This window comes from Bombina bombina, chromosome 7 (assembly GCF_027579735.1).
Source record: "Bombina bombina isolate aBomBom1 chromosome 7, aBomBom1.pri, whole genome shotgun sequence".
Lineage (NCBI taxonomy): Eukaryota > Metazoa > Chordata > Amphibia > Anura > Bombinatoridae > Bombina > Bombina bombina.
In genome coordinates this window covers 272226356-272250299 of record NC_069505.1, presented here as the reverse complement: position 1 = coordinate 272250299, position 23944 = coordinate 272226356, and the positions used below count along the sequence as shown (strand labels likewise).

At 35.9% G+C, this 23944-nt stretch overlaps 1 protein-coding gene across 3 annotated transcripts in view; it reads right to left on the bottom strand.

Annotated features, from left to right (window-relative positions):
* The window catches only part of CARD19 (caspase recruitment domain family member 19), a 104776-nt gene that overhangs the window by 25643 nt on the left and 55189 nt on the right, over positions 1 to 23944 (bottom strand). For all 3 annotated transcript variants that reach the window (XM_053720754.1, XM_053720756.1, XM_053720755.1), the window contains exons 2-3: positions 16133 to 16275; positions 12349 to 12502 (exon numbers count right to left, since the gene is read on the bottom strand). In XM_053720754.1, the coding sequence (XP_053576729.1) occupies positions 12349 to 12502; positions 16133 to 16275 (297 nt within the window). The remainder of the gene's footprint in view (positions 1 to 12348; positions 12503 to 16132; positions 16276 to 23944) is intronic.

Genomic DNA, 23944 nt, shown 5'->3' with positions numbered 1-23944 from the left:
GAAGACATCGGCCGATCGGATGAAGATCTCTGCCCGCTGGGTGAAGACAAGGTAGGGAGATCTTCAGGGGGTTAGTGTTTAGGTTTTTTTAAGGGGGATTTGGGTGGGTTTAGAATAGGGGTATGTGGGTGGTGGGTTGTAATGTTGGGGGTGGTAATTGTGGGGGGTTTTACAGGCAAAAGAGCATTTTTCTTTGGGGCATGCCCCGCAAAGAGGCCCTTTTAAGGGCTGGTAAGGTAAAAGAGCTGTTAACTTTTTTAAATTAGAATAGGGTAGGATTTTTTTTATTTTGGGGGGCTTTATTATTTTATCAGGGGGCTTAGAATAGGTGTAAATATCTTAAAAATCTTGTAATCTTTTTTTATTTTTTGTAATTTAGGTGGGGTTTTTTTTTCCGTAATTTAGTTTAGTTTATTTAATTGTATTTTAGTTAAATATTTGTAGTTTATTTAATTTATTGATAGTGTAGTGTTAGGTGTATTTGTAACTTAGGTTAGGATTTATTTTACAGGTAAATTGGTAATTATTTTAACTAGGTAGCTATTAAATAGTTATTAACTATTTAATAGCTATGTACCTAGTTAAAATAAATACCAAGTTACCTGTAAAATAAATATAAACCCTAAAATAGCTACAATGTAATTATTAATTACATTGTAGCTATCTTAGGGTTTATTTTATAGGTAAGTATTTAGATTTAAATAGGAATATTTTAATTAATAATATTAATATTAATTAGATTTATTTTAATAAGAATTTAGTTAGGGATGTTAGAGTTACATAGGGTTATTATACTTAATATATATCTAATATAAATACGATATTAACTATATTAACCCTAATATAATTAGGGTTAATATAGTTAATATATATAATATAAATAACTATATTAACTATATTAACCCTAATATAATTAGGGTTAATATAGTTAATATAGCTGGCGGCGGTATAGGGGGATTAGATTAGGGGTTAATTAATTTAATATAGCTGGCGGCAGTATAGGGGGATTAAATTAGGGGTTAATGTAATTAATATAGCTGGCGGCGGTGTAGGGGGATTAAATTAGGGGTTAATAATTTTAATATAGCTGGCAGCGGGGTAGGAGCTCACATTAGGGGGTAGTTAATGTAGGTGGCGGCGGTGTAAGGGGCTCACATTAGGGGGTAGGTAATGTAGATGGCGGCGGTGTAAGGGGCTCACATTAGGGGGGTAGGTAATATAGATGGCGGCGGTGTAAGGGCTCACATTAGGGGGGTAGGTAATGTAGATGGCGGCGGTGTAAGGGGCTCACATTAGGGGGTAGGTAATGTAGATGGCGGCGGTGTAAGGGGCTCACATTAGGGGGTATGTAATGTAGCTGGCGACGGTGTAGGGGGATCAAATTAGGGGGTTATGCTTTTAATGTAGGTGGCGGCGGGGTCCGGGAGCAGCGGTTTAGGGTTAAATACTTTATTAGGGATTGCGGCGGGGGATCGCGGTTAACAGGTAGATAGACATTGCGCATGCGTTAGGTGTTAGGTTTTATTTAGCAGTTTGCGGTTGACAGGTAGATAGACATTGCGCATGCGTTAGGTGTTAGGTTTTATTGGCAGGTAGTTTAGGGAGTTACGGGGCTCCAATAGACAGCGTAAGGCTTACTACGGCTGCATTTGTGGCGAGGTGAAAATGGAGTAAGATTTCTCCATTTTCGCCACGTAAGTCCTTACGCTGTTTATTGGATACCTAACTGAGCGGGTTTGGTATACCTGCCTATGGCCCAAAAAACTACGGGCGAAGGCAGAAATATACGAGTGTAACTTCTAGGTTACGCCGTATATAGGATACCAAACCCACTCAAAATTCGGCGTTGCAGGCTTTTGCGGGCGACGCTGCATATCGGATCGGGCCCTATATTGTTTACCAATCTGGAATGGCTTAAAGAGACAGTAAATGTAGTTAATAATAACACTGCATTATTAGAGTCAAACTAAAACTTTAATGGGTCAGATAGAGTGATTTTAAGAGACTTTCTTTGATCAAATTATTTTTCTTTGTTGAAGAGCATATCTAGAAAGGCTCACGAGCAGCAATGCACTATTTGGAGCTAGCTGGTGATTGGCGTTACACTCATATGACTCTTGTAATTGGCTCACCAGATGTATTCAGCTAGCTCCCAGTAGTGCATTGCAGCTATGTACCTAACTTTAACTATGTGTTTAAGGTCTTTGCAGGGGTTAAACAAGCAAGCAATAATACAATAAACAAATGCTCTAACACATTTTCTTTTTTTTTTGCACTTATATTTAGGAAACTGCCAGTACACAAAACTCTCAATGTAAATTAAAAGCGCCATCTAGTGCTAAGCAGAATAAACAACCTTTAAAAGGATATTACACAGTGCTCCTTAGGTAAAAACAAATATGTTAAATCAAAGTAAACATAAAAAGGAACAGGATGTATAAAAACAGCAAACAAATTACATGTTTTCTTGTAAAATTAGCACTTAGAAATTCTCAATGTAGCCCCTACCCCTAGTGTGATAAGAGTTGAGAATTTTGAATAATTTTGAATAAGTTTTTACTCTGTCAGTTCTGGCACAAGCAAATCTGACTCCCTGTTATCTAATCTATTCACTAGCCTAGAAGTTTTATGTCATTAGGCTAAGATAAACCTTTCTGCAGAGGCCCCTCCTCCTTGTAGGCTGTGACAGGAAGTAAAAGACACAGCACAAATGTAGTGTAAAAAATAAAGGTAAAATCCATTTAAATAGATGGATAATACATATTGCAATACTTAGTGCTTTTTTATTACACCAAATGAAACTGACTGTTTAACATCCCTTTAATAAATTTCGGCAGCACAAAACCTAATTCATCTGTTTTATTATTAGACTTGTTTTCGTTTGCCAAATCGTTTGAATGAATATTCAGGAAAATTAGTTTCCCCCCGATTATTCATCGTCTGCTCTATCTGATATTCATTCTGTTTTAAACAAACAAAGGAACAAGGAATGTAAATATTCCTTTGCTACAGGTGAAAATACCTCTAGCGCACTGGAGAGACGCACTAATCCGACCCTTTCTTTTTAGAGCCCTGGCCCAGGCTATTATGAGATTTAGCGTGGCGGATCCCAGAGCTTGTGCTAATGGACCTTTTGCTTTATTTAAGGCCCTGTGATCTGCCGTGCTGAGATGAATATTGATGAATTTTTGTCAGTATGTTTTCGTTTTCTTTGCATGCAGTTAGTGCATTCGTTTGCCTATTCATTTCTTGAAAACGAAACGAATATCTGTTTTTCGTTAGGAATTTGGATTCTTAATAAAACAAATGCACATATCTAGTTATTGTAATAGTTTTATAATTTGCAATGTTTGGAAAAAATGAAATAAAATAAAAAACAAAACCAACAAATGTACAATTATAAATGTAAATTATATACTAGGTTAAAAACAGAAAAAGGTAATTTTTCTGTATGCGTTTGGATCGGTTTACATGCATGGCCAAATATTTTACATTAAGAGATGACATAAATAAGATAAGCCATTCTAGTTTTATGGTAAGGCTATACCGCGGAAAAATTGTCCTTTGCGCACGGAATGGCAGGTCTTCCGTATTAAGCGGCGGTACAGCTATACCGCTAGCGTTTTAGCCTGTAACACAACTCTCCATTCCGCACTCAAAAAATGGCTTGTGGGGGGCGTGTCTCTGGGCAGCACCTTGAATGGTTGCAATATCTGCTGCTCTAGGTAGATCACGGATAACCTGCCTATTATCGGTGAACTGAAAGATCATCTAAATTATAGCATTGAATATTTGAAACCAGCTATTCAAACTGAACCTAATGATATGCTCATCATGGAAATTCTACCACTGTAAGCCGATCCGGAGCGTTGAGGCCTAAGGCAGACTCTTCACTGAGAGGCACTCAACAACCCCCCCCCCCCCCCGGTATCTTGTAAGCCGGGTATACAGTGCACAGACACTGCAAAACTCTACTACTACGCTTCAAAACTTTCAACTGGAAATATTATTTCAAGACATCAGTATGGAGAATGACACAGCTTTACTAGTTGGAGAAGATCTGTGATATTTTGGCCGAGCATTTTATACAGCTCAAGAGAGGCAAATGGCGGCAGCATGGCGATATGAGGGTGAAGGAGAAGTACACTGCAGCGGAACCTAAACAAGTAACTAGGGATCAGACAATAGAGTACTGGCCCACTAACCACTAGGGATGGGCGAATGTTTCGCAACATTCGAAAAACGGCACAAATTTTAACACATTCGTTCGTTCGAATCGAATTTCGAATGTTTACATAACATTCTAACATTCGATTTTCGAATGTTCGGTTTCGAATTTTACGATTACATTCGAAATATTCGAATTCGAAAAATTTGAATTTAGATTGTAATAGTATTTCTAATGCTTTTTCTTTAAATGTAATATTCGAATTATGCAATACGTGTATTCGAATTCGAGAAAATTCGAATTTAGATTGTTATAGTATTTCTAATGTCTTTTTCTTTAAATGTAATATTTCGAATTATGCAATAGTGTAATTCGAATTCGAAAAATTCGAATTTAGATTGTAATAGTATTTCTAATGCTTTTTCTTTAAATGTAATATTCGAATTATGCAATACGTGTATTCGAATTCGAAAAATTCGAATTTAGATTGTAATAGTATTTCTAATGCTTTTTCTTTAAATGTAATATTCGAATTATGCAATATTCGAATTCGAAAAATTCGAATTTAGATTGTAATAGTATTTCTAATGCTTTTTCTTTAAATGTAATATTCGAATTATGCAATACGTGTATTCGAATTCAAAAAATTCGAATTTAGATTGTAATAGTATTTCTAATGCTTTTTCTTTAAATGTAATATTCGAATTATGCAATACGTGTATTCGAATTCGAAAAATTCAAATTTAGATTGTAATAGTATTTCTAATGCTTTTTCTTTAAATGTAATATTCGAATTATGCAATATTCGAATTCGAAAAATTCGAATTTAGATTGTAATAGTATTTCTAATTCTTTTTCTTTAAATGTAATATTCGAATTATGCAATACGTGTATTCGAATTCGAAAAATTCGAATTTAGATTGTAATAGTAATTTCTAATGCTTTTTCTTTAAATGTAATATTCGAATTATGCAATATTCGAATTCGAAAAAATTCGAATTTAGATGTGAATAGTATTTCTAATGCTTTTTTCTTTAAATGTAATATTCGAATTATGCAATACGTGTATTCGAATTCGAAAAATTCGAATTTAGATTGTAATAGTATTTCTAATGCTTTTCTTTAAATGTAATATTCGAATTATGCAATACGTGTATTCGAATTCGAAAAATTCGAATTTAGATTGTAATAGTATTTCTAATGCTTTTAAATGTAATATTCGAATTATGCAATATTCGAATTCGAAAACATTCGAATTTATATTCGAATTCAAAAAATTCGAATTTATATTCGAATTCGAAAATTCGAATTTCGAATGTAGACATTCGATATAATTATAAACATTCGAATTCGAAAGTGACATTCGAAAACTGTAAATAACATTCGATTTTCGAATTTTTAAGAATATTCGTTCTTATCGACATTCGAATTTAGAATTCGAATTTCGGTAATAAACATTCGTTCTACATTCGAATTCGAAAAATTTGCACATTCGCACCATCCCTACTAACCACCCTGAGAAATTACCACTACTTAATATTAAGAGTACCCCTGAAGATTATCGACCATCACTTGCTGACACAGCTCTGGTCGTGACCCCCTTAAGCAGCCCCACACTACTCTGGCTTATGGAAGATGGCGGCCCGGTTTCTAAAAAGGAGACACTGTGGAGAAATCCTGAGATCCAGAGTTCTATGCCTATCACTACCCTTTATAGATGCCACACAACCGCAATCGGCTGACAACTCTGAACTGGATAGAGACCAACTCACCCCTGGAAGCGGAGTTGGGGAAAACATCAGCACTGAGCCGATTGGCGTTGTCAAGCAGAGACAAGTCTTTAGCCAGAGAGCAACTTTAGTTATGGCATCCTGTGTGGACATGCTGATGGCGAAAACGGAGCTGTTTGCGGCAGAAGGAGATGGACTCTACAAGTTTGGCTCACCGCAATACAATTAATTTTATGCTCTACACAAGCAGCATTGAACGCACCCAAGTGCCGGTGAACAGAGGGCTTCCCCTAACAACAGAGGAATGGTTAGAGCTGCAAGGAGATGGTTGCTCTGTCTAATGGCAACCCACATTAGAGCGGCAACTGGATAGAAGATCCTGCCACAAATAAGACTGCTTCACATTAGCAGTTCGAGACTGTTGCATTACGCAAAGCTGTGAGTATGTACTCTGCCTATTGATCTGACTCTTTGAAATCACACCTCTATATGACGGATGTTGTTCCTGAGTTTTGTGAGATGTCAAAGGCACTATCCTCAGTGTTAGCCTAGATTGAATTGACTATGCAATAGGACTACACTTTATTATGCACAACTAATCTTTTAACACTGGATTTGCTGGTTTCATTTTGGGAGTCTATGTGTGATCAGTGTGAGGAGCAGTTTTGATCTTACAAGCTTTTGCGGCAGGGCAGATCTAGACTAAAGTTGCTGATTAGAGCGCTTCATTTAAAAATATCTTTGCACTGTTTCTCTATGTTATGTTTTATCCCTTAAGGTGACTATGCCACTGTTCTGTTCCCTAATCTCCATTTGAATTTTTTCCTGTGCGATCTTGCATTGCAGCTAGCGCTGGAACTTGTAGCAAGAGTAAATGTGTTATATTCTTACAGTATCACAATATGACCAATACATAGGAGATCATAATATTAGCAACTTACTATATCTGTCAAGGGTGTATAAGTTTGACTAAGTGCTCTGCAGCTTATCCTATTCGATATTGACCTATTCATATAACTATTTTTCTCTCCCTTAACGTAATGGTAATATTACCTTAGTTTATCACATATCAGGGTAATTCACATTATGACCACTAGATGGCCATAACGATTTTAGCAGATGGAGCCATGATAACTTCACGTTTTTTTTTTTAGTCACCACAATTAGTTTTTAGAGGTATATTCTTATTTATAGTGGACACTTATGCTCCCATGGTGCAGTCCTTCCATACCAGCTTAAAATGTCAGTTCTTGTTTAACAGCTACAAGCCACAAAATCTTATCTTAATTTTTAGGCTTAGAGACCAGACAAGCTAGTACACTATAGATAACCAGTGGAAGTGTTTAAGAAGAGTAGTTGCTATTCATTAGGTCTATACTCTCCTCACATTACTTAAACAACTATTGTGACGGATACCTACTATTGGACTTACTGCTATGGAGGATTACAATCTAAGCAGCTCACGTATTCTTGGAAAGTCTGCCTGGCTCTGAGGTATGTTAAGGTTATAAATGTGTCCCTTATCCATTTTCACTCCTAGCACCCCCCAAAATATGTGTTTTTTTATTTGAAGATTAGGAGTAGGCTAGAATATAAGAAGCCTATAGTAGGCCAGAGACCTCATTGAAGTAGCCAGCTGCCTATTAGCCATTTTCTCTGCTGAGATCTTGTAGTGCTTATATTTTGTGTGTTAACATGTCTAGTACCATTGATAATCTGCTAATGTTGGTGTAATTTGGACAAAGCTGATTACTAACAACTGTGTATTTTTTTTACATCTGTTCCTTGTATTTCTGAAATTCATATTTCATTTTAGACACGTTGTAAAGGGTTATTTTATAAGAGGCTTATAGTGGGTAATGGTGGACTTTCAAAAATATAATACTATATTGCATATGTCCACTTCTCCATAAACCACAAGCTAAGGGTTTAAGGTCTAATGGCACCTCTGTATCCATCTCACATAAAGAACCTGCAGTTGCATACTTTATAGAGGCTATCCCCGACACTCACTTCATGATGTTAACTCTTATATGATCATTGTTTTTTATCTTGTTCCACAAGGAGTTTTGTATTAGATTAGTCCCTTCATTATACCAGTTTGGACTCCGCTTGGTGACATAGTGACTGCGGGACCCACTAACGTTCTATATAACAAGAGAACTATATCAAATGGTAGATTAGAAGATATGACCTGGAATCTTACTTACTATATTTAAATAGATGCATTGCTCAGTAATGTTAGTGCTAAAGGTCCAAAAGAGGACTAAATGTATAAAGGAGGATTACTACAGCAAATATTGAACACAGATAGTCGTTATCACAAACTTATAGTAAAATGAGGTTCTTTAGTTGAGACCCAAGAGTGCTCTCCTTATGTTTGAGAATTGCCTACTGATGTTGTTTATTTTCGTGTCTCTGAGAGGTCCAAAAGTGGCCTCATGATTTCTATAGTAGGTATATAATGTGATTGGCAAACAATTTGTATTCTAAGATCAAGATATGTCATATAACCTGTAATAGACATTCATTCTGATTTTTACTAGATATGTAACTGGAAAATATTTTTATTCAAACTGTTCACATATATTTTATGTTTGTATGCCTTATTTTGAACCTCAACAAAAATATTAAAAAAAAAAAATAATAATAAAAAAAAAAAAATGGCTTGTGAGTGTGAAATATTCAGGTCTCCCGTATTACAAGTTGTTCGGTCCGGCTATTACACTAGCATTATAGCTTATACCCCTCACGATCCATACCGCGATCAGAGACCAGTAGTTATGGATTTTGCAAAACAAAAATGTTTCACAAAACTCATAACAAAAATGTTACATAGTACACGAACACCCATAAACTACCTATTAACCCCTAAACCGCCATCCCCCGCACCACAAATACTATAATAACCATATTAATCTCTAATACGCCGCCCACCCACTTCGCCAACAATAAATTAAAGTATTAACCCCTAAACCGCCGACCCCCCACATCGCCATCACTAAATAAACACATAAATCCCTAAACAGCCGGCCCCCCCACATCACAAATACTAAACTAAACCTATTAACCCCTAAACTGCCGGCCCCCCCAGATCGCAAAAAACTAAATTAAACTATTAACCCCTAAACCTAACACCCCCTAACTTTAAATTAAAGTTACAATATAACTACCTTTAAATAAAAAAAAATTACCTGTGAAATAAACAAAAAACCTAAGCTTAAACTAGAAATAAACCTAATATAAATATTTAAAAAAACTAAAATAAACTAAAAATAAAAAACCTGTTACAAAATTAAAAAATCCTAACACTACGAGTAAATTAAAAAAACTAACTTTACAAAAAACAAACTAAAATTACGAAAATTAAAAAAAATCGGAGATTACAAAAAATAATAAAGCGAAATTATCTAAAATAATACAAATTAAACCTAATTTAATACCCCTATAAAAACAAAAAAGCCTGATTTGAACAGCCAATAGGATTTAAGCAGCGCTCATCCTATTGGCTGATTTGAATATTTCAGCCAATAGGAATGCAAGGTACCCCAAATATAAAAGGGGTACCTTGTATTTAATCTTCAGGGTGCGCCGGAGATCGTATGAAGAGGAACCTCCACACCGCTGAGGACCACCGCCGCTGAAGAGGACCACCGCTCTGGCTCCACGCATCGGGGAAGACCGCTCCGCACCTCCAGGAAGAAGACAGAGGATGGTCCCGTGATGGATAAAAATGTCGCCGCCTGGATGAAGACTTGTCGTCACCTGGATGAAGATGGATATCTGGACTTCAGAAACTGTGAGTACATTTTGTGGGGTTAGTGTTAGTTTTTTTTAAAAAACATTTTGGGGTGGGTTTTTTATTTAGCTTAGGGCTTTTTTAATTTTTTATGGGCAGCAAAAGAGCTGATTGTCCTTTAAACGGCAATGCCCATACAAATGCCCCATTAGGGACAATGGGTAGCTTATGTTTTTTTAGACTTAGGTATTTTTTATTTTGGAAGGTTAGTTGGGTGGGGGGTTTTACTGTTAGGGGGTACTTTGTAATTTTTTTTATGTAAAAGAGCTGACTGCGTAAGGGCAATGCCCTACAAAAGACCCTTTTAAGGGCTATTGGTAGTTTATTGTTAGATTAGTGGGAGTTTTTATTTTGGGGTGGCTTTTATGTTGTATTAGATTAGGATTCATTTTTTTAATTTTGGATAATTTCGTTTATAATTTTTTTGTAATCATATATTTTTTATTTTTTTTTGTAATTTTAGTGTTTTTTTTGTAATGTTAGTTTTTTTTATTTATTCGTAGTGTTAGGATTTTTTAATTTTGTAATTTAAAGTTAGGGGGTGTTAGGTTTAGGGGTTAATAGTTTAATTTAGTGTGTTGCGATGTGGGGGGCTGGCGGTTTAGGCGTTAATAGGTTTAGTTTAGTATTTGCAATGTGGGGGGCTGGCGGTTTAGGGGTTAATAGTTTAATTTAGTGTGTTGCGATGTAGGGGGCTGGCAGTTTAGGGATTAATAGTTTAATTCAGTGTGCTGCGATTTAGTGGTTAATAACTTTTTTTAGGTGGTAGCGATGCCGGTGGACGGCGGATTTGGGGTTAATAATTTGAATTAGTGTCAGCGATGTCGGGGGACGGCAGATTAGGGGTATTTAGCCTAGCGTTTTATGTTAGGGTGTTAGGTTTTTTTACATAACTTTCTTGTCCCCATAGACATCAATGGGGATTGCGTTATAGCGATCGCCATTCCGCAATCGCAGGTGTTAGTTTTTTACTAACACTTTCTCTCCATTGATGTCTTTGGGGGAAAACGTGCATGCACACGTCAAGTCAGGACTTGGCTTTTGTGCGGTATGGAGCTTAACGCACAACACAAGAAGGTTTTTCTGTAACTATGGAAAGTGCAATACCGCTAAATATTTAGCGTTATTTACTCACCGGATTTAGGGCACAACTTGTAATCTTGGTGCACGTAAGTCAATTTCTTTCATAATTTAAAAACTTGTCAATTCTGCGTTGCAGAGGACTTCAGTTATGGGTCTGAGTGCGCCTAACTTGGTGTTTTGGAATTTCAGGATCAGATTGTGGGGTCTTCCGGTCAACACGTTTTATTGTGTAAATTGTTTATTGATCACCAAAGCTAACTATATTTAAACAGACAGTAACCATTAAATAAATACTAGAAAGAATGTGGTATTCAAAGCAAAGATTAGCCAGAGAATAATATGCAGATGTACTTTTAAAATATATTTGTTGTTCACATATTGAAAAATGTAAGTGTAACGTTTGTGTACAAAGAAGTAATTGGTGTTGCCATGTTGTAACCTAGGTTTCATTCTCTGCTGAGGCCAATAAGGAACAGTTATAATAGGGTCAAATAGACGGTGCAACCAATGACTGTTTGGAACATAGCAGTGTTAAAGGGACAGTATACTGAAAAATAATTGGTCCATTAATGCTTTTCCAATAAATTTACACTTACACGCTGCTGAGATTACATCCCTGCTTTTCAACAAAAGATACCAAAAATACAAAGAAAATTTGATAGTAGATGTAAATTAGAAATTAGTTTAAAAATGAATGCTCTGTCTGAATCATAAAAAATAAATTTTTGGTTTCATGACCCTTTGCTACCGGGAATTTCATTTCAGAGAAGAACTTGCCCAAAATACCGGAGAATTTTTAGCATTTTTGTTATCACTCCACTTATACAGAAATAGAGCCTTGTTTTTTTTATTTACCTGTCAAAACTATATATTTTTTAAGTAGACAACCCAAAGTATTGATCTAGGCCCATTTTGGTATATTTCATGCCACCATTTCACCGCCAAATGTGATCATATAAATAAATTGTTAACTTTTTCACAAACTTTGGGTTTCTCACTGAAATTATTTACAAACAGCTTGTACAAATAATTGTAAAAGTTTCTCTGGGATCCCCTTTGTCCAGAAATAGCAAACATATATGGCTTTGCCATTGCTTTTTGGTAATTAGAATACCGCAAATTGCAGCTGCGCACCACACTTCTATTATTCCCGTCAGTGAAGGGGTTAATCTGTCTAATGATCTGGCATCTGCCTTTATATGGAACTGGAACATCGACCGCACTCTGGTTCCATATGCGGCAGATGCCTGGAGTTTAGGAACTCCAGCTCTTGGTTGTAACTTTACAGTCGAAACTGCTGGAGCTTTCTGCAGCTCGGACGTTTATATACGTTATGCGGTACAATGGGCTTCGTACCGCTGCCGCATGACATATATATACGTCAGATTGGGTAAAGGGGTTAAACTCCTTTCCCATGTTTGGTTGAGTTTATATCTTTATCACATTAGATTAAAAACCGGACATTCATTGATTGTAGCATGTATTAATAGAGCAATTCATATAGATGGATTCAAGTGTAAAATCCCCAAATCGCTTATATGCAACATAAAAATTTTGTGTGCCCTTACTCATGTTTTTCCTGCTTGGTAAAGCGGTGTAAAGCTTGTCTGCATTGTTCTGCAACGCTCTGTAGAATTGCTGGCACTCGCTGTCTCCTTTTTGCTGCAGGTGCTTCAGTAAATCAGACAACCTTGTACGGAGAGGAAGTTTTGGATTCCTAAACTGTAAACAAAAGTACTGTAAACATTTCATAAGCTAAATATATCTCTTTAATCAGTTACAAATAACTACAATCTAAAACGATAATATTGAACTGAAAACTATTATTATAATTATAAAGTATCAAAATATAAAAATGGCATGATGATAGAAGCATGGGGGGTATTCCCATGTTGTGTTTTACTCTGCATTGTGGCTACCAGAAAAGACACTTGGACAGATCTAGTATAAGACATCCTCAAATGTTAGCAAGGTAGATTAATTAACCGCTCTTCCATCCTTTTCATGCTCTTAAAGGGACATTATATTGTAACATTGCTTTTCCCATAAAGTGTTTCCAATGAATTTTTATACCAACAGCACAGTATAACATTTATGATAAAATATTATTTTATGTTTATTTTTGTATATGAAATAACAGCACACAAACACTTTCTTAACTCTGTATACCAAATCCCAAAACTATTGAAACAATTGAAATTAACATTTTACTGCTAATCTCTCCCACGTCCCACTGGGCGTGACTATGTTTATACATCTTTTCTATAGCCTATACTTAAAGGGACAGTCAGGTCAAAATTAAACTTTCATGATTCAAATAGGGCATGCAATTTTAAACTCACCAATTTACTTTTATCATCAAATTTGCTTTGTTCTCTTTGTATTCTTGTTAAAAGCTAAACCTAGGTAGGCTTATAAACTGATTTCTAAGTCATTGAAGGCCACCTTTTATTTGAGTGCATTTTAACAGTTTTTCGCAATTAGACAGTGCTAATTTATGTCTGACATATATATAACACTGTGCTCACTCCCGTGGAGTTATTTATAAGTCAGCACTGATTGCTTAAAATGCAAGTCTGTCAAAATAACTGAGATAAAGGGAGCTGTCGGCAGAGGCTTAGATACAAGGTAATTACAGAGGTAAAAAGTGTATTAATATAACAATGTTTGTTATGCAAAATTAGGGAATAGGTAATAAAGGGATTATCTATCTTTTTAAACAATAAAAGTTGTCAAGTAGGCTGTCCCTTTACATGTAGGAACTTCCAGTATAGGTAGAGATACTACAGGCAAAATTGGTTATTTTAAATGTCAACATAAATGTAAAGGAACTATTTGTAAACAATTTAATACGCTCCATCAGGCAAAATTGATCATTGGGAACAAATTAAAGGGTAGAAGAAATTAGGGTAAATTGTCCCTTTATCCTATGCTGTTTTATGGAGCCAGTTCCCTTAAAGGGTCAATAAACACATTGAGATTATAACAGAAAGATATTTAGTTTTGTGATGTAAAAAAGAAAATGCAATAGATTATCTCTTTTTTTCCATTTCCGGTAATTTAATTCTGAAAAATGTGGGCTTTCCAATGCCTGTTAAAAAACCTTACACTACAATATTCCATGCAGTCATTGGTTGCATGTTCTAGTTACTGCTTTAGAGTGGGATATCGCATACCACAGCTCCTGCAGCAGCCTTGACTGACACAGAAGCTCTGTTAGTGTCACGGACAGTTTTCTACAGGCAGCTGTAAAGGTGGGAGATAGATGCAGGGAGATCTGTGATTTAGCTTGGACCCGCAGTGCAATGTGATTGTGTAGTGTACATAAAAATATGCAGGGAGTCAGCCAGAGTGTTAAAGGCAAATGCAAAGCCATACTATATAACCAAGACAAGCTGCATACTATTGATTCAAGCGCTTATCCCTGGCCCTGACAAGTCTCATTCTCATACCTTTTAGCCACGTTCACCATCATCACAATCTATCTCACTGACTGAACTTCGCGCTTCTCAGTTGGCTCTTCCCCGCCTACTATAATCATTATAAAAGAGAGAGCTGGGCGCTGATTGGCTGGGCTCTGGCAGAGGCTACCAATAGACATTGCCTCTATTGAGCTGTATGGCCTGTGCGTTAAGCACCATTGGGTGGCAGTCTTTAGTGGGCCTGCTCTTCAATGCTCCTCTAACACATCCATATTGTTCAAAGAAGGGGCAGCGGAATGGCTCACAGCCTCTCCTTCTTTGCACAATATGTAATCTTGATGGATGGCTATGCTAAGTATATTTTTTGCATGGTGGCGGCGGCGGAGGGCTGGGGGGGTACATTAGGATACAAAAGAAAATATATATAAAAACTTAAAAATTATTATTTTATTCTTTTGTAAAAAATATTAATAAAGTATAATTACACACATAGCGCTGCCTCCCCTGCCTCCTATGACGGCACGTCACATGTATAACTGTCCCTAATTGGCCAGAAAAGGAAACCTAGGTTAGCACTTAGTACTTTGGCGTAGATTTATCATTAAAATGTAAACATTAGTTTCATTATCAAGTTATGCAGCTATTTGAAGTCAAATTATCATAGCAGATTGCTCATTAAATTCCCTATACTCTTGGATTACTTGGGTATATTATATAATATAATGGCAGCACAAAATTTAAACTTACACATATATCTGAATGTTTATTAAATAGTTAAAAGCAAGGGCTATTATAAAATAGGCTTGTGTCTAAGATAGCAGGAAAGTGGTGTGCGGCAAATTCAAGTGAATGTAAACATAACGTTCATTGCTCACGGCATTAGAGAGACTTTTAAAAATGAGGCAGAGTTTAATTCATGATTTTTTTTATATTTATTTATTTAGTACAATGTTTAACTTTTTAAAGCTCTGCGAATAAGCGCAGCTCTCCCACCCACCATATAGTGTAATTGATTGACAGATGACGATTCTTAAAACAACTAATACTTGTTTCCCCCAGGGCGTTCAGCCCCTTTGTACAAACGTCATGGCCCGGGGGGAAAACAAGGATTAGTTGTTTTAAGAATCATCAGCTGTCAATCAATTACACAATATAGCTGGCGGGGGAGAGCTTCGCTTATTGTCGGAGCTTTAAAAAAGGTAAAAATTGTACTAAAAAAATAAATATAAAAAAAAATTAATGAATTAAACTCTGCCTCATTTTTATATCCAATGCCGTGAGCAATGAGCGCTACATTTACATTCACTTTAAGAGGGGTGGTTTCTATACTCACAAAATATTTTACTAAATGTTATTACAAATCTGCAATCCCTAGTTGTCTAGTTGAGGTGCCATGACCTCACTATGTATCCTTGGCCTATGTTTGTAAGAAATATATGAGGCTGATCTGAGCTAATATTAGGTCCAACAAATTTCCCTGTGCCTAGGGCAGCACAATAAAAAAATACACAGCTGATTAAAAGGAAATTATTTATTAAAGAGAACATAGCATGCAATGATATTTTATTTTTCTACCTGAATATTTCAGCCCTCCATCACCAAAGCCACTAAATGCGCTACTCCCTTATTGGCTCTGGTTGTGCGCATACCCTAAGACAGACGTAGTGCTTTTTTATGCTGAAACAATGTTAAACTTTTAAATGCTCCTTGTTGTTAAAGTGATGGTAAATCCAAGCGTATAACAAACGTAAGTGATGACTGAAACTAATGTTTATTTTTAGAGATAGTATATCCTAGCGTTTGTTATATGCTTGGATTTACTATCACTTTTATAAAGACTTTAATGTCCCTTATATCAATTTTCCTGGAAATTGTTTAGTATGTAAACAATTTAAAGCATAAATCAGGACAGGCTTAGTAACAATTATACCTTTTCTGCTTCTTTGTTAGACAGAACCTGAGGATACACTCGGTTTAGCTGCAAAATTATCTTGTCAACGAGCCGTTCACTTAGTCTTCCGTTTTGTGTTAAAAAAGGCGCATCTTGTGTCAGTCGGTCATAGTAAAGATGATCTAAATATTACAAAAAAATAACACTCTATTAGCAATAACACATAAGAAATGAATTAAATAGATATCTAAGTTATTTATATAATATAGATCTAAATGAATCACTGACTTTCCAACTGTCTCTATATGAGAGGGACAGTTCCTAATTCTGAGCTCTGTACCTCTGAGACAGCCATATTTTCCTATAAGCAGAATCAGCTTAACCCTAGATGGCCATAACCCCGTCCACTATCCACTTGTGACCCCGTCCACAAAATGGCGATAACCCCCCCAATCCCTAGCCACAAATGTTGGGAGGTATAGAAACATAATGTTAATTTTATAAAGTGACGATAGAGGTCATATGACTAAATTAATAAGCCTTCTTAAAGGGACGCTGTACTCAAGAAAATTCTGTTATCCATATGAAAATGCAGCTTCTAGACTTTTTTATGCTAATTTTCATTGGCTGATAAGCACTTTCTACTAGTGCTCATTGGCTGATAGATACTTCCTGTTAATGTTCATTGGTTGATAGGTACTTCCTGCTAATGCACTCTGAGGAAAACTAAAAAGTCGACTATACTGGCATATTAGTTTATATAAAAAAGCTTTGACTTCCAGCTTGGAAATTGAACCTCAATTTTTTATTTTTATCCCCCCTATATGGCCCAATTTATTTTCAGAGATGACTTGGGACATACTAGTTTCTAACTTATCAAAACATTTGATTGTACCTAAATGTGTTCCATGTTTTGCTATGCTTTTGTAATGTTGCCTGTTTTGATAAAGTTTTTAAATAAAAAAAAACTTTTACTTCATTTTTTTCCCAGAGAGAAAACGCTTACATGTTTAGATGAGAAAACGCTTACATGTTTAGATGAGAAAATGCTTACATGTTTAGATGCTGGTCATTCATATGGATGGCAATATGTTTTTATTATAGTCTGTTTTTAAAGGGACATAACATAATGACAAAAGAGAACAGATTTATGCTTACATTATGACAATTTCACAACAAAATAAAATGCTTCCATTATACTATAAAGAACAACTGGATTTCAATAACACTCCATTAAAATGTATTTATAAAAAAAAATGTGATACATTAGAGATTTACAGCAAATAATACGTGTTGGTGACACGCCAAGCGTTAGCAATCTACTAATCTATTCCAATGATTGATGTCAATTTTTTTTAACTTCATTTTCCTTTGAGGAATCACACTCTCATGGGCTCCTCCAATTAAACTATGATCTCACAGACAGGGAAGCAATATGTCATCTGTGAAAGTGACTTGGAAATTGGGATTGTTAACCCCTTGGCTGCCAGAGATGAATGCAGCACATCGTTATGAAAGGGTCTACCCTTTATGATACTAAATAGACGTTTTAATAATAGTACCTATACTATCATATAACATGTATATGAATAAATAATATAATCTGTTATAAAAAAAAACTTTCAAAACTATTACATTTGTACCTACATATTACTTCTAAAAATAATACATTCATAATTAAATGAGTAAGATATACATTAACTAAACATAAGAACCTGGCATTAATAAATAAATATATTTGCATGTCTATTGCAGCTGAGTCAATCACAGATGAAGGCTGCATGTGCAAAGTCTTTAACACCATCGGGTTAGAGTTACCCTCTACTGGTCTTCTGGTGCATTTACGATGTTCCTGTAGACTCCAGGTGTGTTTCAACTGGGTTGGCAATGTGGCCGGGGGTCTCGCCTCTAGGGTAGGGTGCAAAGCAAATACAAGGTCGCGCTTTCATTGTGCTTAACTTCTAACATAGCGCAAATTAGTGTGCGCTGATATTACGAGTTGAGCGCAAATATCTTTGTCGTGAAAATGCAATTTTGCACTCCACTCGTAATCATGACCATGGTGTAATACATTTTCAGACCCTAACACATGCAAAGAAGCAACTTGGTCGCATCCCTGCTGACATAGTCGCCAATCACAGACTAGTATAGTATACCTGTGAACTTCTGCACATGCTCAGTAGGATCTTGTTCACCAGAAAGTGTGAATATAAAAAAAGACTGTGCAACATTTGATAATGGAGGTAATTTGGAAAGTGTCTTAAAACTGCCGCTCTATCTGAATCGTAAAGGTTTATTTTGACTTGAGTGTCCCTTTAAAAAGGAGATAAACACAGAATGTCATCCATATGAAACAGCAGCATTTAAACGTGTTGATCTCTTTTTTTTTTGCATAAAAAATGTGAAGAAAAAGCTTTCTCAATTTAAAGGGACACTCAACTCACAATTAAACTTTCATGATTCAGATAGAGTATGCAATTTTAAACAGCTTTCCTATTTACTTCCATTAAAAAAACGTGCACTGTCTTTTTATATTTACACTTTTTGAGTCACCAGCTCCTACTGAGCATGTGCAAGAATTCACAGAATAAGCGTATATGCATTTGTGATTGGCTGACGCCTGTCACATAATACAGGGGGAGAAGAAATAGACATAACTTGAAAATTGTCAGGAAAAAAATCTACTTCTCATTTGAAGTTCATACTAAGTGCTATTGCATTGTCTTTTTATCATGCATTTATTGATTATGCAAATCTACTGTATTTACTGGTCCTTTAAATTGCAACTACAACAGCTGTGTCAGCAGTGCACTTCCTGTTAATGCTTATTGGCTGATAGGTATTTCCTGTTAATACTTATTGGCTGGCTGGTACTTCCTGTTAATGCTCAGTGGTTGCTATATTTAGCAAGAAGTAGGAAAGTAGTAGCATTAGTAGGAAATTTACAACCAATACTGTTATACTAGTTGAGATTTAAACAGCTTTTACTTTATATTTTTCAGCCCAAAAAAATCTCATCATGTTTAAATGCTATTTTGTCATAAGAAAGAGAGAATATGTGCTGTATGGTGTGCTGTTTCCATTGTACTTTTTTTTTAAATTGCTCGCAAAGGGAAAAGTGAGTCACTCAATGTAATTACATCCATATGAATGTTTTTAAGGTGGACGAGCATTCACATTACGTTTTCTTATTCAGACAAACACATCAAATATTTTAGCTAATATTTATAGACAAGTTGGGTCTTGGAATGAATTCTCTGAACAACACATAGTGTATATAAATATGTAAACACTTCTGTGGTGTAGTTAGTTATTTCATTAAAGGGAAATAAAAGTACAAAAAAAATGCTCTAATGTGTTACTAAGACAACAAAGTAAATTTGATTGTTGAAGCAAATTGAAAATTCAGGTAAAATTGCATTAATCTGATCCATGAAAGTTTTATTTTTACGTTCATGTTTCTTTTATTGTAATATTGTTTTGCTAATTGATTTAATAATTGTAATACCCACTTGGAAATTGATTCTAAAATTCAAATATAATCTTGGTGATTCTAATATCAGCCTGATGACTGAATTGAACTGTTGTTGACTTCTGCGTTAGTCGTCAAAAGCAGTGTTAAGGGGTCCTAACGCTGCTTTTGGCCGGCCGCTGGTATTTAGAGTCAGGCAGGAAAGGGTCTAACGCTCACTTTCAAGCCGCGACTTTTCCATACCGCAGATCCCCTTACTCCAATTGCGTATCCTATCTTTTCAATGGGATCTGCCTAACGCCGGTATTTAGAGTCTTGGCTTAAGTGAGCGGTAGACCCTCTACCGACAAGACTCCAGCCGCAAAAAAAGTCAGTAGTTAAGAGCTTTCTGGGCTAACGCCGGTTTATAAAGCTCTTAACTACTGTACTCTAAAGTACACTAACACCCATAAACTACCTATGTACCCCTAAACCGAGGTCCCCCCACATCGCCACCACTATAATAATTATTTTTAACCCCTAATCTGCCGACCGCACACCGCCGCCACCTACATTATCCCTATGAACCCCTAATCTGCTGCCCCTAACATCGCTGACACCTGCATAATATTTATTAACCCCTAATCTGCCCCCCAATGTCGCCGCAACCTACCTACACTTATTAACCCCTAATCTGCCGACCGGACCTCGCCGCCACTATAATAAATGTATTAACCCCTAAACCGCCGCACTCCCGCCTCGCAAAACCTATAATAAATAGTATTAACCCCTAATCTGCCCTCCCTAACATCGCCGCCACCTAATTTCAAGTATTAACCCCTAATCTTCCGACCGGACCTCGCCGCTACTATAATAAATGTATTAACCCCTAAAGCTAAGTCTAACCCTAACACTAACACCCCCCTAAGTTAAATATAATTTTAATCTAACAAAATAAATTAAATATTATTAACTAATATATTCCTATTTAAAGCTAAATACTTAACTGTAAAATAAACCCTAATCTATATTATTATATATAATAATTATATTGTAGCTATTTTAGGGTTTATTTTTATTTTACAGGCAACTTTGTATTTATTTTAACTAGGTACAATAGCTATTAAATAGTTATTAACTATTTAATAACTACCTAGTTAAAATAATTACTAAATTACCTGTAAAATAAATCCTAACCTAAGTTACAATTAAAGGGACACTGTACCCAAAAATTGTATTTCGTGATTCAGATTGAGCATGAAATTTTAAGCAAATTTTGAATTTACTCCTATTATCAAATTTTCTTCATTCTCTTGGTATCTTTATTTGAAATGCAAGAATGTAAGTTTAGATGCCGGCCCATTTTTGGTGAACAACCTGGGTTGTCCTTGCTGATTGGTGGATACATTCATCCACCAATAAAAAAGTGCTGTCCAGAGTACTGAAACCAAAAAAAAAGCTTAGATGCCTTCTTTTTCAAATAATGATAGCAAGAGAACGAAAAAAAATTGATAATAGGAGTAAATTAGAAAGTTGCTTAAAATTTAGGGATGCACCGAAATTTCGGCCGCAGAAAGTTTCGGCCAAAAATTGCATTTTTGGCTATTTCGGTTTTCGGGTTTTTTTTGCCTGTTTTCGGTAAAAATATTGTGTGGCATGTTTCAGATTTGATGCTAGCCTAGAGCTGCTGTTTACGTTTATTACTTGACTTACTGTTCTGCATATAATGAGTTTTCTAGGACTATACTTTATTTGGATAATTGGTAAAAAAAAACTGTTAAATATGATTCTGTTACATAGAACTACATGAAGAATAATACAGTATATTGATATTTATAATTGTTTTAAGTAGGGATGCACCAAAATTTTGGTCGCAGAAACATTTTGGCCGAAAATGGCATTTTTTGCCTGTTTTTTTCTTGGTAAAATTATTGTGTAGCATATTATTGTTTTAAGATATTTTTGTCCAATTTTAGTGTGTTACTTTCAATAAAAGTGTGGGCTTTTTTTATTGGCTCTAATTATGCAAAAAAAATAATAAAAAAATAATAATTTGAAAAAATACATTTTCGGTATCGGTTTCGGTTTTTGGCCAAGTGCATCCCGGATTTTCGGATTCGGTTTCGGTCCAGAATTTCCATTTCGGTGCATCACTATTAAAATTGCATGCTCTTTCTGAATTAAAAAAGAAAAAAATTGGGTTCAGTGTCCCTTTAAACCTAACACTACACTAGCAATAAATAAATAAATTAAATAAATTACCTACAATTAAATAAACTAAACTAAATTACAAAAAAATCAAACACTAAATTACAAAAAATAAAAAAAATTACAAGAATTTTAAGCTAATTACACCTACTCTAAGCCCCCTAATAAAATAACAAAGCCCCCCAAAATAAAAAAAATTACCCTACCCTAATCTAAATTACAAAAGTTAACAGCTCTATTACCAGCCATTAAAAGGGCTTTTTTGCGGGGCATGCCCCAAAGTAATCAGCTCTTTTGCCTGTAAAAAAAAACACAATACCACCCCCCAACATTACAACTCACCACTCATACCCCTACTCTAACCCAAACCCCCTTAAATAAACCTAACACTACCCCCCTGAAGATCTCCCTACCGTGAGTCGTGTTCACCCAGCCAGGCACCGATGGACCAAAAGAGGGCATCCGGAGCGGCAGAAGTCTTCATCCTATCCGGGCAGAAGAGGACATCCGGACCGGCAGACATCTTCATCCAAGCGACATCTTCTATCTTCATCCATCCGACGAGGAGCGGCTCCATCTTCAAGACCTCCGGCGCGGAACATGCTCTTCCTGACAACGACTACCAACGAATGAAGGTTCCTTTAAGTGACGTCATCCAAGATGGCGTCTCTCGAATTCCGATTGGCTGATAGGATTCTATCAGCCAATCGGAATTAAGGTAAGAAAATCTGATTGGCTGATTGAATCAGCCAATCAGATTCAAGTTCAATCGGATTGGCTGATCCAATCAGCTTGAGCTTGCATTCTATTGGCTGATCGGAAAATAGTTTTTTTATTTTGGGGGGCTTTGTTATTTTATTAGGGGGCTTAGAGTAGGTGTAATTAGCTTAAAATTCTTGTAATCTTTTTTTATTTTTTGTAATTTAGTGTTTGATTTTTTTTGTAATTTAGTTTAGTTTATTTAATTGTAGGTAATTGTAGGTAATTTATTTAATTAATTTATTGCTAGTGTAGTGTTAGGTTTAATTGTAACTTAGGTTAGGATTTATTTAAAGGTAATTTAGTAATTATTTTAACTAGGTTAATAACTATTTAACTTAGGTTAGGATTTATTTAAAGGTAATTTAGTAATTATTTTAACTAGGTTAATAACTATTTAATAGCTATTGTACCTAGTTAAAAAAAAAACAAAGTTGCCTGTAAAATAAAAATAAACCCTAAAATAGCTACAATATAATTATTCGTTATATTGTAGCTAGATTAGGGTTTATTTTACAGGTAAGTATTTAGCTTTAAATAGGAATACTTTAGTTAATAATATTTAATTTATTTCGTTAGATTAAAATTATATTTAATTTAGGGGGGTGTTAGGGTTAGCTTTAGGGGTTAATACATTTATTATAGTAGCGGCGAGGTCCGGTTGGTAGATTAGGGGTTAATACTTGAAATTAGGTGGCGGCGATGTTAGGGAGGGCAGATTAGGGGTTAATACTATTTATTATAGGGTTTGCGAGGCGGGAGTGCGGCGGTTTAGGGGTTAATACATTTATTATAGTGGCGGCGAGGTCCGGTCGGCAGATTAGGGGTTAATAAGTGTAGGTAAGGTAGCGGCGATGTTGGGCAGATTAGGGCTTAATAAATATAATATAGGGGTCGGCGATGTTGGGGGCAGCAGATTAGGGGTACATAGGGATAATGTAGGTGGCGGCGGTGTCTGGAGCGGCAGATTAGGGGTTAATTGTGTAATGCAGGTGTCAGCGATGTCGGGGGCGGCAGATTAGGGGTTAATAAGTGTAAGGTTAGGGGTGTTTAGACTCGGGGTTCATGTTAGGGTGTTAGGTGCAGACTTAGAAAGTGTTTCCCCATAGGAAACAATGGGGCTGCGTTGGGAGCTGAACGCTGTTTTTTTGCAGGTGTTTTTTTTCATCCCAAACTGCCCCATTGTTTCCTATGGGGGAATCATGCACGAGCACGTTTTAGCTGCTTACCGCTACCGTAAGCAACGCTGGTATTGAGGGTTGAAGTGGCGGTACATTAGACTCAACGCACCCTTTTTGGAGCCTAACGCAGCCCTTCAGACAACTCTAAATACCAGCGTTGTCTTAAGGGTGCGCTGGGAAAAAAAGCAGCGTTAGCTACGCGGGTCTTTACCGACAAAACTCTAAATCTAGCCGTATGTTATTTATATTTAT